Source organism: Rhea americana, unplaced genomic scaffold (assembly GCF_003343005.1).
Source record: "Rhea americana isolate MKP2758 unplaced genomic scaffold, rheAme1 scaffold_7, whole genome shotgun sequence".
Lineage (NCBI taxonomy): Eukaryota > Metazoa > Chordata > Aves > Rheiformes > Rheidae > Rhea > Rhea americana.
Window position 1 is genome coordinate 11,032,166 of NW_028186867.1, and position 16,942 is coordinate 11,049,107.

General features: G+C 41.3%; 1 protein-coding gene across 1 annotated transcript in view; it reads left to right on the plus strand.

Annotated features, from left to right (window-relative positions):
• Positions 1-14,424: 14,424 nt before the first annotated feature.
• Positions 14,425-16,942, plus strand: part of NMS (neuromedin S) — a 10,592-nt gene continuing 8,074 nt past the window's right edge. Inside the window, exon 1 of the mRNA XM_085321606.1 lies at positions 14,425-14,476. Coding sequence (XP_085177732.1) covers positions 14,425-14,476 — 52 coding nt within the window. The remainder of the gene's footprint in view (positions 14,477-16,942) is intronic.

A 16,942-nucleotide genomic window follows, 5' to 3' on the forward strand; every position in this document is an offset into this window, starting at 1 on the left:
GGCCGCGGGCCGCCCGGCCCTGCCTGCGCGGCCGCTGGGGCCGCGGGGAGCAGCAGGAGGAGGAGGAGGAGAAGGAGGAGGAGGAGGAGGAGGAAGAGGAGGAGGAGCGCGGCGAGGAAGGGCCGGGCGGTGGCGGGGGCCGGGACCGCCTCGCTGCTCGGGGCCGAGGGCCCAGCGCCAGGTGCGCTCCGGTGTGTGCGGGAGGCGCACCGCTGTGTTTTAACGTCTTGAAGCGGCTTTAACAAGTCCCTCGCACTCGTGTTTCCAAAATATAAAATTAAAAAAATAAAAGTGGCTTTGGTGCGCCCGAAGGACTGAAACACCCATAGACCGCGTCCAAAACCAGGTTTTGGTGGTGTGTGCGTTGATGGCTTTTAGCCAGCGGGTTTTAGGCAACTCTTTCCCAGACGTGCTCCAGCGCATGGCAGCCAGGATGTATGTGCAGAGGCTCTGGGGTGGTGGCTCCTCAACTCCACCAAAGATTATGGTCCAGCTGGTGRCTGTACCTGAAAGAAGAGGGCACASTGCAAAAGTTCCAGTCTTTCAAAGCATGCTGCATGTTGAGGTGCTGGGGACACCTCRTGCCGTATTAAATCACCTGACGCGATGCAAAGGATAGGTTTCACCACCCGGCCCCCAAAGGTGTGCTCCTCCTGACCCCGCACTGGAAGGGTCTGTGAGCAGTCAGAGAGCTGATCTGTCCCCTGCCGCCAGTGCTGTGGCACTGGGAACTGCTAAATCGTCAAGTCTTGAGCTGGGGGAGAGGAGGAAAATCACCTCTCTCAGACGAAAATCGGAATAAACAACATCCTGAAGGATGTCCTGTTGGTTAGCCCAAACTGGTGATGTAAAGAGGCCACACAAGAAGCTCTCGAACTCTGCTTTCAGCCTTCGTCTCTCCTTCCCTCTCTCATTTGTGTCTTCTTTTCTCCYCAAGAATGTTCTCCCCAAAACACACAAACAGTTTTGAGCTAAATTTGAGCTCATTTGGGCTAAATGAGATGGCAGGCCCAAAATCTACACAAAGAAGAAAACAACAAAAAAAGAGTAAGCTCCTGGCCTTGAAGCTGATCTGCAAAGGGAAAATCTTTTTCCCACACTGAACCCCAACAGCATCCAGGAGGAGTGCATTGCTGCTTGCTGCAGGATCAAACCAACTGTTCAAGATGGGACAAATTCAGAAGAGACTGAATTGTAGCAGAGACTTCTGTGTGTCTGCGTGTGTCCTGTTACCAGTTAATGAAAGAAAAAACATTCAATGGCAGCAGTATTTAAAATGCTTTCACAGCTAAAATAAAACAAAATTTAAATATTAGAATGCAAATCGAAAGTGATACAAGCAGGTTTAAACAAGAGGGACTTCTAGAGCAAAGGAGAGAAAATATAAGATAGAGCAGGCAAYCTTAATCTAAATGCTGTTACTCATCTCATGTACTTTCCAACCTCTCATTTCGTAGTCTACATCACTGTGTCAAATTGGAGTCCAAGACTCATTGACCCACACATGTAACTTGCATCATTTCCAACTCTGAGTCCCAAGTGGTAGCACTCCCTGTGCTAAATTAAATGCCTTGTGAAATGCCTCCTGCCAAGAGGCAATACTCCTCTCTATTAGAGGAGGATTTTGTCCCTGTAATCCATACCTCTCCGGGCTTGACTACCATAACACACACTCTACTGGAGCCTGACCAAAAAAATCAAATGGAAGCTGTTGCTGGTACAGACACTGCAGCTAGTCTGCTAAGCCGATCAGGCCAGCGCAAATGTGTTACAGCAGTGCCTTTGACACTGCACTGACAACTGCTAATTACCAGTAAAGCAGCAGAAAGTTAGATCTCAGGGTGAACCAGTGGCCAAGAAATGGTAGTCGCAAATCTGACTTCTCTACTTGGCTGTCCTATATGTACCAGCATCYTGGGATAGCCACATGCTACATCTTTGTGCCTCTATTTTTCTACCTGTGAAATATAAATAATAATAATAATTACCTTGTTAGTGAAGTGTGTTGGAAAGCTGTGGCTGCCACCAGCCTGCATCTTGCATAGGCTAGCAACTTTGGAAGATGCTTCTTTCTTCAGACTTGAGAGCAACAACTACGATTGCAGCCATGCACGGTTATTAATAAGCAGCCTCCAGCTGTGGAACCAATTTCTGCCAGATTATCAGGCTTAGCCCAAATATTAATCTTTCAAGTATGTTGTTATGGACATATATAATAATTAATCCAGTATAAAAAGAGCCAATTTTCCAAGCTAACCATGGTTAATAAGCTTTGTTTTCAGTAATTGGGCCTGAAAGTGTCTGATGAAGTTGAAGAATGTGTTGCATAAGCAAATTTAAAATTGGACTATACAATTGCTAGTTCAGGCCAACGGGATTCTTGCTACAGTCTTCATGTGCWTAGCAGATGCTAAACCATAGTGCTTCAAATAGGCAGCAAAATAAACATTTGAGTCTGGCTTCTTTCTTGTACTAGAGAATTTTCACACTGCCAGAACAATATAAAAGAAACTTGTACTGGCAAAAAATCACCCAGTTCTCTCTGAGAAGTTCTGGAGAGACTTAAGGCTAGTTCCTCAGATGTATGCCACTGAAACCAGTGCAAGTGAGGCACCCAGATTCATCTAAAGACTTGGGTCTAGACTGGAAAAATTGATTTTAGAGCAGTTCCAATATTTACACCACTAAAAAGGTCTTTATGTCCTAGTAGCTTCTGTATGTCTTTTTTCCAGGTTTGACTTTTCTGCCAGAAACGCCCTAGTTGCAAAAGATCTGCATTTGGGGCACTCTGCAGACACCATATGTTGGGTTAGATTGCTGAGTGAGATACATCAAATAAGCCACTGCACTGTGGCCTTTTTTCTGCTGTATGTTCCTGGAGTGTGTGTATGAAGTGACTATACTTTTCTTGTTTCTATTGCCAGTTTGTAGGCATTTTAAAAATTAAGGATAAAGTGAAGGTAAGGTTAGAGAGAGCAATGCTAAATTACCACCAAGGCTGTTGGTACCTTTGACACCAACACGTACAGGGTATTGTAACTCACCAGCCCATCAGAGTAAAGGAGCTGCGGTTGCAGACCATCAGGTCAGGAAGATGAGATGTGGCTCAGGGCAGTTGGGCTATAAGAGGCACACTTAAGCATTTTAAGAAATTATCTGTTTGTGGCAGGCTCTCTTGACTGCCCTCAGTATGARTTAATTCTAAATGGCATTTAAGCATACTTGAATGTTTAATTGAGCTCCTACCCTGGACAGAATAAGCAATTGATCATACTGCAGTTTGCTTTTGAACATATCCAGCGTAATCATACTGTTGATCCTGTTGTATCCATGTTTTCCTTCTCCTTCCAAGCCCATCATCCTATTCATCAGAAGCATAGACTTGCCTATATTGCTAAACTTAATGCTTATTTTTTGCTCTATGCTGTTATTCCAGGTTCTAATCCAAAGACAATTACTGGGATTAGTCTGGTAGCCCTTTCAGTCATGCTTTGCCTCCTTAAGAACTGACCTAATGGTTATCTATCTGTCCAGCATCAGGCACACAGGAACAATAAACATTATTTAAATCAGCTTGTCCCAGTGCAGCACCGTTATTGGTAAAGCCACTAGTTTGCTTCATGTCTGCACTTCGGAAGACTGGTCACTGAAGGAAAGCTCTTGTGTGCAAGTATCTTGTTCTGCACCTGGACAGACGCAGTACCTCTGATATGTAATGTGTTTGTTAGGGGCAAGTCATCTTCCTTGCCAAATTCTGTCTCSACCTGGAGCCTGGACAAGCTAGTTTAAATGTGGATCTGGCTCATATAAGGTAGATGAGACAGAATATTTGAATACTTCTTGGCTTTGACAGCCAGGAAGGGACAYTGCAGCAACCAAAAGAGTCAGACTGAGGAATGCACTGGAACAAACAAGGAGTACAGCATCCATATAAGTGCATTACTGTAGCCAATAATTCCTACAAAGAAATATGTTTCCTTGTTTCCTGAATCATTTTTAGCAATGTTATTTAAGCAAGGAGTGACCTGTAAGGTACATATCTAAACCAACTAGTATCCTTGTAATGAAGGATTTGAGAGGTATGTAGGAAAGACTAAAGCAGTGAAGTGTGTGTGAGGGAAAGAGTTTAGTGCTCGTATCTGGTTAGTAGCAAAATCAGACTGGCTGTAGTGGGGGCAAGATCAGATCCACAAACAGCAAATGAGACTTGCTTTCGCTTGAGGATTAAGTCCAATTTTTATTTCAGGGCAGAAACAGAAGTATGTCTTATGATCAGTGCCTTGGAAACTGTTAAGTCTTTGCGTGTCATTACAACACTAGATTCTCTTCTGAAGTATGGAGCAAAATATTTAGTTGAGACTGAGCTAAGTAAGCTCTCAGCTGAACCATTTAGTTTGCCTTAAGTTCCTAAGACTTCTAGTCTGAACTGATAGTTTGCAAGAGAAAACAGCTTTGTGGGTGTTTATTGACATCAGTGAGCAGAGCGTGTTGCCAGGACTGGGCTAGAGTAGCTAAGAACTATATTTAATTATCAAATCAATGTCAATTAAAATTGAACCCAATAATTCRAAATTAATTATCTAGGGCATCAAATGAGTGCAGCCAACATGCAAATTATCGTGYCAATGTAGCAAGATAAGTCAGTTCTTTGAAAATTTTCAGAAATAACAATTGAGTTTTAAGTCCCATTATGTTTTCTTTTTCAAAGTTGGGAAATTAGGAGAACTGATTGAATGAATTAGTATTCAGAACWAATTAGTTCACTTCAAAGTAATCCGCTATACTCTTTCAACCCTCTCCTCTCCCCACAGCCTGAATCACAGAGCTGGATTTACTGATGCTTGCTTCCCTCTATAACCCACAGATTAACAAGAAGCTGGGGTTTAAATTCAACAGCTGGCTTCACAAAACCCCGAGTCAGTTATTGCCTGTTCCCAGGCGCCTAAGTTGCTGTGGCACTGAAGTTACGGTGCTGACCACTGGCTGTGTGACCGAGGCTCCAACAGCACTATGTGGCACGTGTCCACACCTTGCTCTGCCTCATCAGGACTCACAGGACTGGCAGTGTGCAGGGGACACAGCATCAGAGCCAACTCTGGGTACAGGTAGGGAAGCGAGGTAAGTTTTTGTTTTTTATTTTTTCCCTACGAAAGAGTGATTTCAGGTGGAGGCAGCTATGCTATACCAAGCCAATACTTTTCCTTGCAAGTGTTGGTGCTGGTGCTCTAAAACATTAAAGGAACACAAGAGGACACCTTGCTAAGCAAAAATTAAGACAGGATGCCCAAACTTCCTGGTACCTGTCCTGTTGCTGTAACAGTGGTAGCAAGGATTGGGAGAGCTGTTAGTTTGATCAGTTGCCACATTTGAAAACTGGCCAGGTTTGGGGCACATGGGGGCACCTGAAGGAGCACAGAGGGACCATTTGGGTCACAGAAATGTGAGAGGAGAAAAAGAGAGGTGGGAGAGGCACAGGTGAAGAACCTGGTTCCCATTTGCTACCTTAATAAATGCTTTTAAGATCAGAGTGCTTTATACTAAGTGGAACTGCTTTCATGGGGATAGAGTGCTTTAAATAACATAWAACTTACTGATTGGGACTAGCTTTTGGGAAGCAGCAGATAGAGTATCTACTAGGAGGAGTCTGAACGGGTTGCCAAACCCCAGTATCCCACCCAGTAAGGAAAGAAAAAAATGTTTATGCTAGAAACTCTAGAGGACATAAATCTAGGAGAATCATCCTAAAATGGCAGGCATCTCTCTGCAACCCAAACTTAAGAAACAATGTTATCAGGGTTGGGATTTTACTTAACATTTCCTCTTGGCATTTTCTGCTAGCCAAGCTAGTCTTCACTCTGGTCACATGTCCTCCTGCGGGAGGCAGATCCATGTGCCGCACTTGGATGTGTGTTCCGCTAGGGAGCTTGGCCACTAATGGCTAGACAGTAATCATGGAGAGTCCAAATCACGTGAAGCTATGATTTGTGAAGTCTAATTTTTGAGCTATTTATACCTGTTTTTTCTCAACGGAAATTGAGARCCTACATTTCCTTGCTGGACCTGAGGCCTAGCCCAGTTTCCTTGAGTCTTTATTAATAAAAAAAGAAAAAAAAGTGACAAAACTTCCCAGATGTTTTCAGGGGACTATTTTTCTGCCTTCTCTATCACGAACTGTTAATGATATACCATGTTTGAACTCACCATGCATATTCAAATACTRAAATATTACAAGGGAATAAAGGAGGATGTGCAACTTCCCCAGCCAACACGCAGACAGAAATGGAAGTGGGAGGAAGAGCTAAGTCGAATTGTTTTGAAGCAAGTGTCCTATAGACTTGTAGAGCAGAGGATCCCATCAGGCCAAGTATCTCTGATAGAATTCWTCAGCCACCGCAACTGATACAGTAGTTTCTTGTCCTTGAAAAAGAGACATCAGTCCCTCTAATCACAAGCAAGACCTTCTACATTACATTTACCTTGATTTCCTGTTGAAATTTTTTATTTCCTTCAACTTAATAAGTTTCTGAAGATAATGATGCACACCAGGTCTTGGACTACAACAAAATCTTTTTCTCACTAAGATGACAAAGCATGTAAGATTGTCTATTTGAAAGCTTCCTTTTAAAAATGATCATATTGTAACCTTCTATTGCAACCACCAAAGAGAGACCTGAAAATATGAGTGGTTAGATAAATACAGAAAATTTTAAGACACAGCTTCCAGCCTCACTACAGAGGAAAAGACTCAGGTATACAAGATGATTTCAACAGTTAGTAAAAAGCTTTGACATATCTTTAAGTATAACTAATGGTCTTCAGACAACTTCTCCATATATTCAGCTTTCCCTAGGACTAGATCAGATATTTAGAACTGCTTGAGCATCACCCATTCATCAGGCCATATGCCAGGACCAGTCATGGCAGATCAACTGTAAAAAGGATCATGGCTTATCTCCAGGAGTCTTTCATCTAAAAGAAGGAGAATGATTTTACGTTTTCTTGTTATAAATTCAAGTTAAATGAAAGAAAGTTGAGAATGAGATTGAATCTCTGTTCACAGACTCTCTCAGAAGTACTGTAAGATACTTAGTTACAAAGTATATGATTAAAAAAGAAGTCATGGTCATCATTACAGTTAGTATTTGATAAATAACAATATCCAAAGTGTCAGTTTTAATTTTATACTTTGAATACAGAAAAAATGTTATTGTTGTTTTATATGCTAGACTAAACTATATCTACCTCTGTAACATTCAAGTATCAGGATATATTTTTTTAGCAGATACTGCTCTAAATTACAAAATATGCAATTGAACTCAAAATGATAAAACGAATTAAAAATGATCAAATGAAGTAATGACAGTTTTCAAATATGAACTAAGTATTATTACAAGTGATTTTTTTTAGTGGTCTAGGATACAACTGCAGAGCACAAATCCTACTGACACAGCACACCCTCTGTTCTTGGGCCCTATCCTGTTCCTTTATAAATATCAAGGATAGTCCACACCAGCTGAATTAAACATCAGATCTGACATAAAAAATTGTTATCAAGTACASTCTTTCTTCAGCCGTTCAGAGCCAAACCTTTCCCCTTCTTGGGCTGTCAGCTCACTCTTGTCCCAGGGCAGTAGACCACTGCTCATCTTCAAGCCCTGCTCACACAAATCTTACAGAATCTCAGCTATCTGTTTTTTGGTGTAAGGGACACCACAACCCGGCATACGGAAGCATTGTACCATTTAGGCACGTTTCCCAGCAACTCTGTCTTTATTTTAGGTTGTATCCCCAGAAAAGAAGGATGCTGCCATCAATCCACCCACTTACAACTCCTTCTAGACATTCTGTCCTTTTTAGAGATGACTTAACTAGTAGGTTTTCCCTGTTTTGAAAAAAAACTACCAGAGGAGATAGCACATGCTTTTTTACAACTTCTTTATTTCCTAATTTACATGCAGCTTCCCCGAGCAGTTATTTCATTGAGGAAACCATGCCAGCGATTCTGTGTCAGTGATTCCTTGATCCAGGCGACTCAAGAGGGTAGGTCACTTTGTTCTCTTCAGTGTTAACAACAACAGCAATACACTGGGCTTCGTTCTACTGGATAACTCATGGTGCTAAATTGCGCACCTAGCACTTGTGTTGTCTAAATGCAGTCGTACTACAGAAGTTACAGGGTCAAATCAATTTCTGCTGTTATCTCTGTGAAGTTGCTGGGATTAGAATTGGGAAAATGCATTTTGGCTGTGTTTTCTCTGAGTGGAATATGGGGGASAGTGTTGCTTGCTTGTTTGTTTTACTGTCACGTTGTGTACAGTGAGAGGTTAAGCCACCCCACCCAAGTGGAGTCTTGTCCAGTTTACTCCCCCATCCCCATTCCAAAAGGCAAAAACTCTGTAATCCTTTTTTTTCCTTTGGATTTTACAACTGCATAACTGAAGTGCATTATTCATCCCATAGTGAAAACAAAGCTGCTTTTAAAAGCCTTTATTAATGGTAGKTTGATACTGAGGTTCTCCAGCACTGCCTTTCAGAAAATTAGACTTGCAAGGAAGATTCACGGACTGTAGTAGCCGTTGCTGGTGTGTGCCAACAAGTCAGCAAATGACTAGAGCCTGTCAGGCTACACTACAAAGTATACACTTATTTTTTTTAATGTAAAAATAGCAGAAATTGTGTACACAAATATGTTTCCCAGGTAGAACAGGGGATATTTTAAAAAGATTTTTCAGTTGATAGCTTGGATTTTGGAAAAGGATCCAATACACCTTCCAGAAATTGCTTTCAAAGTTTTATTATGCATCATGAAGCTTTATTATAGTCTTTATTGGCTTGTTTAATGTTGTAGTCCTGTATCTAACTGTATGTTATCATAGATGAACTGATTTTTAATTTTACAGCCCTCCTCAGTCTCCTACTAAATACTACATTCTTTAGATAGGGTATTACTGTCAAGGAGCACCTGTGATAACTTTATAAACACAGAGAAAAAGAAAGTTAATGTTGCATACAAATAATATTCTTATCTCAAGGCAATTCATATAGGTAAACAAACACAATATGGTCTCCAGTTTCATATAATTTCTTGAGAGTCTCATACCTCTAATCATCTAAAAACTTTTAGATTAATCATGATAAACTAAATGGTATTCACCAGACATTGCACAGTATCTTTTCATATTAGCAAGTGATGAGATCCAATCTTGATGTGTCATCTCTGCTAAAATCTCTCCCCAGTGAGATGTACATAGGAGAAGGTGGATGACATAATCATTGCTGTGGCTGCTTGCTTTCTTTTTGAATTTTGGCTTTTCCTTTTTCTTCTGCAATTTAAGCCTTTTGGTAATAACCRTAAGTATTCTGCTTGCTATCAAGTGTGGTTTCTTTTATGGCAAATCACACTGTGGAAGAAAAAAAAAGAAGACTGTCTTCTCCAATTATATGGAGACAAGAATGTTAGAGAGGTCCCAGCCTTTGCCTGTATATGGTAATAGGCCTGAGATAGAAAGATGTTGGGCTTGATCTAATATGAGGAATACAATTCCTCTGTCTAGGCAGAACCTTATTTTCTTTGTGAATATTTGCTCTGAGAGACCTAGTTCACCATGGCATTCTTTGTCAGTATTTCCTCTGAGTGATGCTTGTCCTCTCTCATTTTTCTCCCTTCTTTTTGGTTTTGGAATAATTTCTTCTTTACTTCTGAGCCTCCATTACAAAGTGCTATAGGTGCCATTTAAGACAGCCAGGATGCATTMTCAAGATGTGTTTCTTTATGTGAAAAATGTTCACCTCTTTGTGCTCAATATTGCTAGCTTTGAGGTACACAGATGCACAGTTGCCATGGGGAAAAACTACTCAGTTCACATAGTTTAAACCAAATCAGAACTGACATGGTTGATTATTAAGAACATATAGTTGACCAGCAATCAGTGAAAAATACATTCAGGATCAGGATCAGTAATACAACAGATAAACCACAAACTTAGACACTTTCAAAATATTACTATCATCTCCTAGAAGCTTTTAAACAGCCTTCCCCAAAGTTTCCTCCCATATAATCCCCCAAAGTTCTTACTACACATGCAAAGTTACAAATATGGACCCCTTCTTCCTTGCACACCCCTCCGGCAGGAGATRTAGTTCCTGTGACTTTGCGCCACCCCAACACCGCATGGATCCCTGTGCCAAAACGATCCATGGGAAAGCCCCCAGGGGCCTTGACCACCCCCATACTGCCCCATGATCTCCAGTTGCACGCAGCAACCCACAGCCACAYGCAGGTGGTACCATCTAGCCAGGGCAGAGGCCATGATGCTGTGGGGTGACCACTGGCACTGCCAAGCCCAGGTTGGTGCTGCTCTGCTCCCACTCTGAGTTCTCCTCCATTGGAAAATTTTGTACATCTTTTGTACTTCTTTCTAAGCTGACTCCTTTGTTTCAAAAGATTCTGTAGTTCCCTGGTTAATGTTAAATCCAGTTGATGGTCGTCTTCCTCTTTAGCATGACCAGCCTGGGGCAAATACCCTCACAGGTGGTCTATGGCACACATACTGTTTGCGCTCACACTCACACCTTACCAGATAGTGTTATTCAGGCTATTTCGCCGACAGCGGGCCGAAAGAGCAATTCTACATACAACATTTTGCTGGCAAGAAGTACTTATAAAGGTGTAAGTAAATGTGGATGGGGGGATAAGAGCTACAAAATATTGGTATTCCTGCCACCACACTCTCATTCTTTTTCATTTGTCTTGTCTACTAGTTGCAACATATCTGTTAAACTCCTTTCTTTTTTTTTTTGACACTTGTACCAATACTGTGTCTTGATCTTTGTCTGGAGCCTTTGGTCCTAATTGGGTTCAGCAGATGCTCAGCAATGTGCCACTCAAAGCAGAGACCAAAGTGAGTAGAAAGAGCTCCTTCAGCCATTCAGATGCAAGACTGACTGTCCTGTTGTGTCAAAAAGGTGGGTATGGTTGTCCACAGGCAGGTCAGCAGGAGCAGAAAACTGTAACACTACAAGTTGGCAGCAAGATGATACCAAATGCCAAAGGTGACACCAGATTCCAAAGCACAGMAGACCTTGCACATCAATCCTTCTCCCAGTTCACAGGCTTAGCTTTCCTTCTGAACATGCAGAAAAAGATGATACTTACTTTGCTATTGCCCCAACACATAGTTTTATATGTTGCCTGAACCTACAGTGATGCTTGGCCCCCCCACAATGAAATCCTGCCTTTTGTTTGCCGGTGACTCTTTGGGCCAGTTGATTCCTGGAGAGGCCATGGGGGACCTTTTCTGTGGCCAGAAAACCCAGGGAGGCATCGCTGTTGGTGAGCTGGTAGTTTTGGACCCTGGTCCCAATAGTATAATATCCTTCCTTGAAGAGTACAACTCTCAGTTTGCCCTTCTGGTCTGATTGCTAGACACCAGGAGTGGCCATTTGAAAATGCACAATTTGAAYATTTTCAGGCCAACAAAATACTTTAAAAGTTGAAAATACAGKAAAGCTTTTATTGGTGATGCAATTTAATGAAATAAGAAAATAATCAGGCCAATGAATGTCAAGTCATAACTACTTCAGCCAAAGAACAAAGTAAAAGTTAGCTAAAGTCTTACAGCTGTCAGGAGTCAGAAAATTAGTTATAAAAGTTCATACAGAAAAAAAAAAATGAAACGAGAAAGAAAGAGAACATAAGCTCCATTTGACATGCCAGGGAAGCAATCAGTTCATTTTTAATGCCACTAAAGCTCATTATAARTATCTCCTACCTGAAACAGACTGAGAAAATTAATGGCTTTCGCATTAAATGAGCGAAATTACTTAGCAAATAAAATACAAATAGCTTCAGTAATAATTGTAAGTAACAGAGTCTGAATATTTATTCCTTTTGAATGGCTCTCAACTCAGAGGAGTAAGTGCTGCTAAATATGGATAAAGAAGCACAACTTCAGGTTAACCTCTTTGCTCCTCACTCAGCAATACAGCTGTAACTCTGAGTGTCATAACTCTGAGGCCTGAACTCCCGGGTATTTACATACTCAGTGTCAGAGCTAGAGTCTTTCTAAGCATTGTCTTAAAGTCAGGAAGAAGAAATCTTAATGACAGACGTGCAGTGGGCCATATGATATTGCAATGGATTAATATAGTTCTGGGGTTTCTTCACTCTGGCTAGTTGGGTTAGAGTGCGAGCTGTTTGAGGAAACTTGGTAGGGTAATAAAAATGACCTGAGACTGGTTCTGCCTGTAGCTCACTCTTGGTGAGACAAACATTTATTTTAAAGTAATATATTCTTACAAATCTTGTTCACATTTAAAGAAATTAATGGAGAGTTAAGATTTGCACTTTTGTCACAAATTTGAGACATATACTATATATGTTAGGCTATATGCTTTACTTTAGAAATTGATATAGGGTATACATTACCATAAACTGTGGTCATCCCACTATAAACACAAAATCMTAACTTAATATAACTCAAAGAAAATTAAAACTACCGATTAAATCATTCAGATTTAAGCCGTATGGCTGAATGAGTATTAGCATTATAATTCAGCTACTAAAATCAGATCTGTTCAGCTGGTGAAGCTAAGATATGTGAGACTCCCCCCCCATTTCAGTATTTGCTTGGGAGACCAACTCGAAATTTCTGGTAAGGTACAAGCTAAGGAACAAGGAGTCCTGGACAAACATTTGATCAGAGCTTAGTCACAGAAAACGATTGAGTTATCCCACCAATTGCCTAAACCAGAACAATATACGGCTTCCCTGCCCTCCTGGGAAAATATATTTAAAAAAAAAAAGAAAAGAAAGAAAAAAAAAGGCAAAGTGAAAGTTCCAGGCTAAAAATCTTTTCAAATGCTTTGAAGTGTACTAATTATAATAATCTTTCAACCCAATATAGCCCGAGATAGCCCATTGCCACAGTTCTAATTTCTATATAGCACATCCTGGTAGGTGTAAATTGYTTCATTTCAAAGGAGTTTCCACTTCTCTCTCTGAACATAGCTGACAGAAAGTCACCTTTATCAATAAAATTAACCAAGAAACTATCCAAAAGAAYGTAAAAGCTCAGATTCCTGGTCTAGTGGCATAACTCCTCGATTAGTACTGACCTACTGAACATAATTTTTAAGACTATGCTTTTATATCTATAAAGTGTAACAGTCAAACCACAAACAAAAGAAAAAAAAGTACTTACTGCACATTCTGACAACCAAAAACAAAATCTATCCTAGACCTCTATTTTATGAAAGTGTGATTTTTTTTTTTTTTTTTTTTTTTTTTTTAGCATCAGAGATTCAATGGCCACAGGTGTGTCAGCAAAAGCAAGGTTTGGACCTACAGCTCTGAATGCTCGGCGGAGCCTTGCCCATGCAGCAACAAAAATGAGGCTGAAACCTTCACTGTTCAAACTGCTTATCTGTGCTGGAAATATAAATGCATGTTAAATACCACAACATTAAACGARGCTTAATATTCAGCATAAACAGGCCCTGTGAAGTTTAATACAACATGTGCACTGGGAGACGTCTGCAGGCTTGAGCAGATTTGCCTAGTACTCTGTAACTTCTTTGGCATTTTCATCTTTGCAGATGCATAGATATAGGAAGCTCCCAAAGAAGGATAATGTTTTATACCATGTGCTGCCGAGCCATAGAGGTGAGAGACATAAGGAATCAGAAGCCACCAGTTAGGATATATTTGGGAATTCCACCATCGACTTTGTGTGAGTGCTGTCCCGGCCATCTGCAATAACCTGTTGACTTCATTGCAGAGACCATTCACAAAGAGGAAGCCAGCCCTCACCCTTAYGTCTGTTGAAGCGAAGTTATCTTCTTGTTCTTCACTCGTCTATCACAGCATGTTTTAATCCAAATTTAGGCGTGACAAAATGTAACTGATGCTAAATATGTCAAGCATATGTCCTGACTCACCATGAAAGCTCTCTTGCTTCTCATTGACCCCCTACCAAAGCTTCATTTTCAACTTGTTTATGAATAACTCTGGGCATTGAAACTCTTGACCTAATTCTCTCTCCCTTCGGCAGGAAGTCCGAGACCTTAAAGCAGAAATTTCATTCATATAATAATAATACGGCTCATTAGTCTGGTTTGGTGCTGATACATCTATTGGAAGAGCTGCAGCTCAGCTAACAACTGTGAAATGAAATATACGGTGGAAGAAGAAAGTTCTGAGTTAAGAAAGGAGGATTTCTGACACATTCAGCTATTTGAAATTTTACGTTTAAATGCTTTCCTTTGCTTTTCCCTCATCATGTGTGGTCACTGAGAAGATACTATTTTCAGTTGGATAATGAGTAATATTTTTTTTAATGGAACTAATAGGACTTTTTATCTAATCTTTAAGTATAAGCCTAACTTGAAGCACATGTGTAACTCCACTGGCTTCAGGGGACCAACATGCAGGCATATAGACAGAGTTTGCTGAAGGAGAGCAGAGGGTACACTCRGGGTACTCGCTGGGAAAGGGGGCAATAAAGCAGTGAACCTTGCATCTTTGAAGAGGAAGAGGAAGAGGAAGGAAAGAGGCAGGTAGCCTCCAGTATTTCACTTCAAGGAGAAGTAGGTTTTACCCACCTGACATGATCCCATACATCCCTTTTCCTATGCTATGGCAAACAATTTACACTCCTAAACTTGGTTATATTTAAATAATTTGTTGAATTGGGATGTAATTTAATGAGCTGTCTGAGACAGAAATCTGATATTAGCCAGATAATGACTAGCCTGAGGAAGAACAAGATAATTTTTGCCTTTCTTCCCAGACAGGGAAAATCAGAGAACCATGTCCCATAACACTGAATAATTGCTAGCAATGAACTCCACTGTACCTGCTCCAGCTCAGAAACTTAGCACATACAAAACCAATCCATCTCGGTAACCACTCAATAGCAGTATACTTTAAAATGCAGTAACTAATTCATATATAAAACTGTTAGTATTTAAAGTACCAGCCTGTAACTAATAACTAGGTAACTAAAGAGCTGAATTGCACTGAATCTAGAATGGATCTGTAAGATCTGGTGTTTTCTCTAGCATAGCAGTGATTTGGGTGCAAAATCTGTGATAAGCATTGCAACAGAAACATTGTCAAGGAACCATACTTTTCAATTTGGTTAAAAGCAAAGTGTCAAAAGATAAAAAGAAAGTAATTATTATGAAATTGGCAGTCCATCAGACTAGATAGTTATCGACTATCTTTTAACATTTACCTCTGTTGGGCCCAGCTCAGTGTGATGCTCTGCTTTCACATTTATGTGAACATATTTGCTTAAGTAAGAGAACATCAAGCAGGGACCTGCTTACTGCTTACTGCCTTCAAAAAAAAGTCATTGTCCTTTGCTGAGAAAATTTTACAAACCTAGAGAGTCCCTTCCTTGCATTCACTTGACCAGAAAGCAGAATCGCTGCAGAAAATGAATATGAGTTTCCTGAAATCCTGCGTCTCCTTGTTACTCAAAGCCTGGGAGGATTTGCTATGAGAAATCATCACCGCAAAACTCACTATAATCTGCCTTATCTTCCAGAAAGGGTCAAGATTGCACAGTCTGAGGGAGCAATCCCTTTAAATCTCTATCTTGAAACTCCCATTTCCAGTCTAGACGGGCAAGAAGCTGACAGCTGAGTGCCTGCTCAAACGACGCCTGATCTTTCCTGATAGCTCTCAAGGCAGATTATGGCACCCAAGCGGCTGTGACGGGACCACGGCGGTCGCCTTTGCTGGAAGAGGAAGGAACAATGGGTGAACTAACAGTGCCAAGGTCGCTCGGCCTCCTCCCACACCTCCTTCCCCGCTCAGCCAACGGCGGTGGAGCTGATGAAGGCCCACAAAGTCTGGCTATGCTTTGCTCTCCAGAAAGAAAGCAGCCATGTTACCTTTTTGCTTGGAGGTGCAGGGTCCCACTTCATGTGTCTTACATCCCACACAGGAGATGCTGCCCCCCAACACATCTCTGCTATGTATGATAGAAGTTGGACAACTGGAAAATACATATTTGTTATAGCAGGCCCAGAGGCTATGAAAAACAAGGTTAGSAGGACTCTGCCTTTCTCATCCTCAGGTTGAGGACTGCCATTCAAACTAGCACAGAATATAACCTGGAAGCATTTTCCAGAGTCAAATCCAATGATTAAATCAAGCAGAAAAATGGAGAATTGCCTTTCTGTTACAAACAGATCTATGTCTTCTCTACACCCATATCTACTATGAAATGAAATGTGGGATACTGAGAAAAGATTTTCCTATTTCATATGGAGATCAATATAATAAAATGGCTCAAGACTGTTACAGAATCAGTAAGGTTGGAAGGGACCTCTGGAGGTCATCTAGTCCAACCTCCCAACGATTTCCTGGTGCTGGCTCCACTGSGGCTTTAACTCAGGACCTTCAGCATGTAAAGCAGATGTGATAACCACTACACTGTCCAACAGGAAAACTCACATCCTTTTTAATTAGAAGGCAAACTTTATTTCCCAAGCTGCTGCAAGGAGAAACATTTTCCAAAGCGTTATAAGCCCTACTATGAAAGAGACCTTTCTGCTAAAAAATAATTTAAAAAAAACCTTCCTTTYCTGTCCCTTCATGTTTGCATGGCTTCTTCTGCCCTTCATGTCTCTGCCCTCTTCTAGAATAACAGCTTCTTTGGGCCAAGGTCTCAAAAGTGCCTAGCAATGAGTGGTCAGTGGCTCAAGCTSCACTAGCGTCCATGAAACTGGTGAGGCCTCGGAGTTCCCCGGGGCTTGATTATTTAGGTATTTTTCAGACCCCTCCCAGCAAACGCGCAACACAAGTGGGCGAACTCCATTGCCCCGGGCCAGCTTGGGGAAAGCTGCGCCCCGACTCCGGCGCTGGAGTGGGGAACAGGGCAGGAGGGAGCAGGGCGCGGGGGGACGGGAGGGGGCTTGCGGAGCGGGCAGC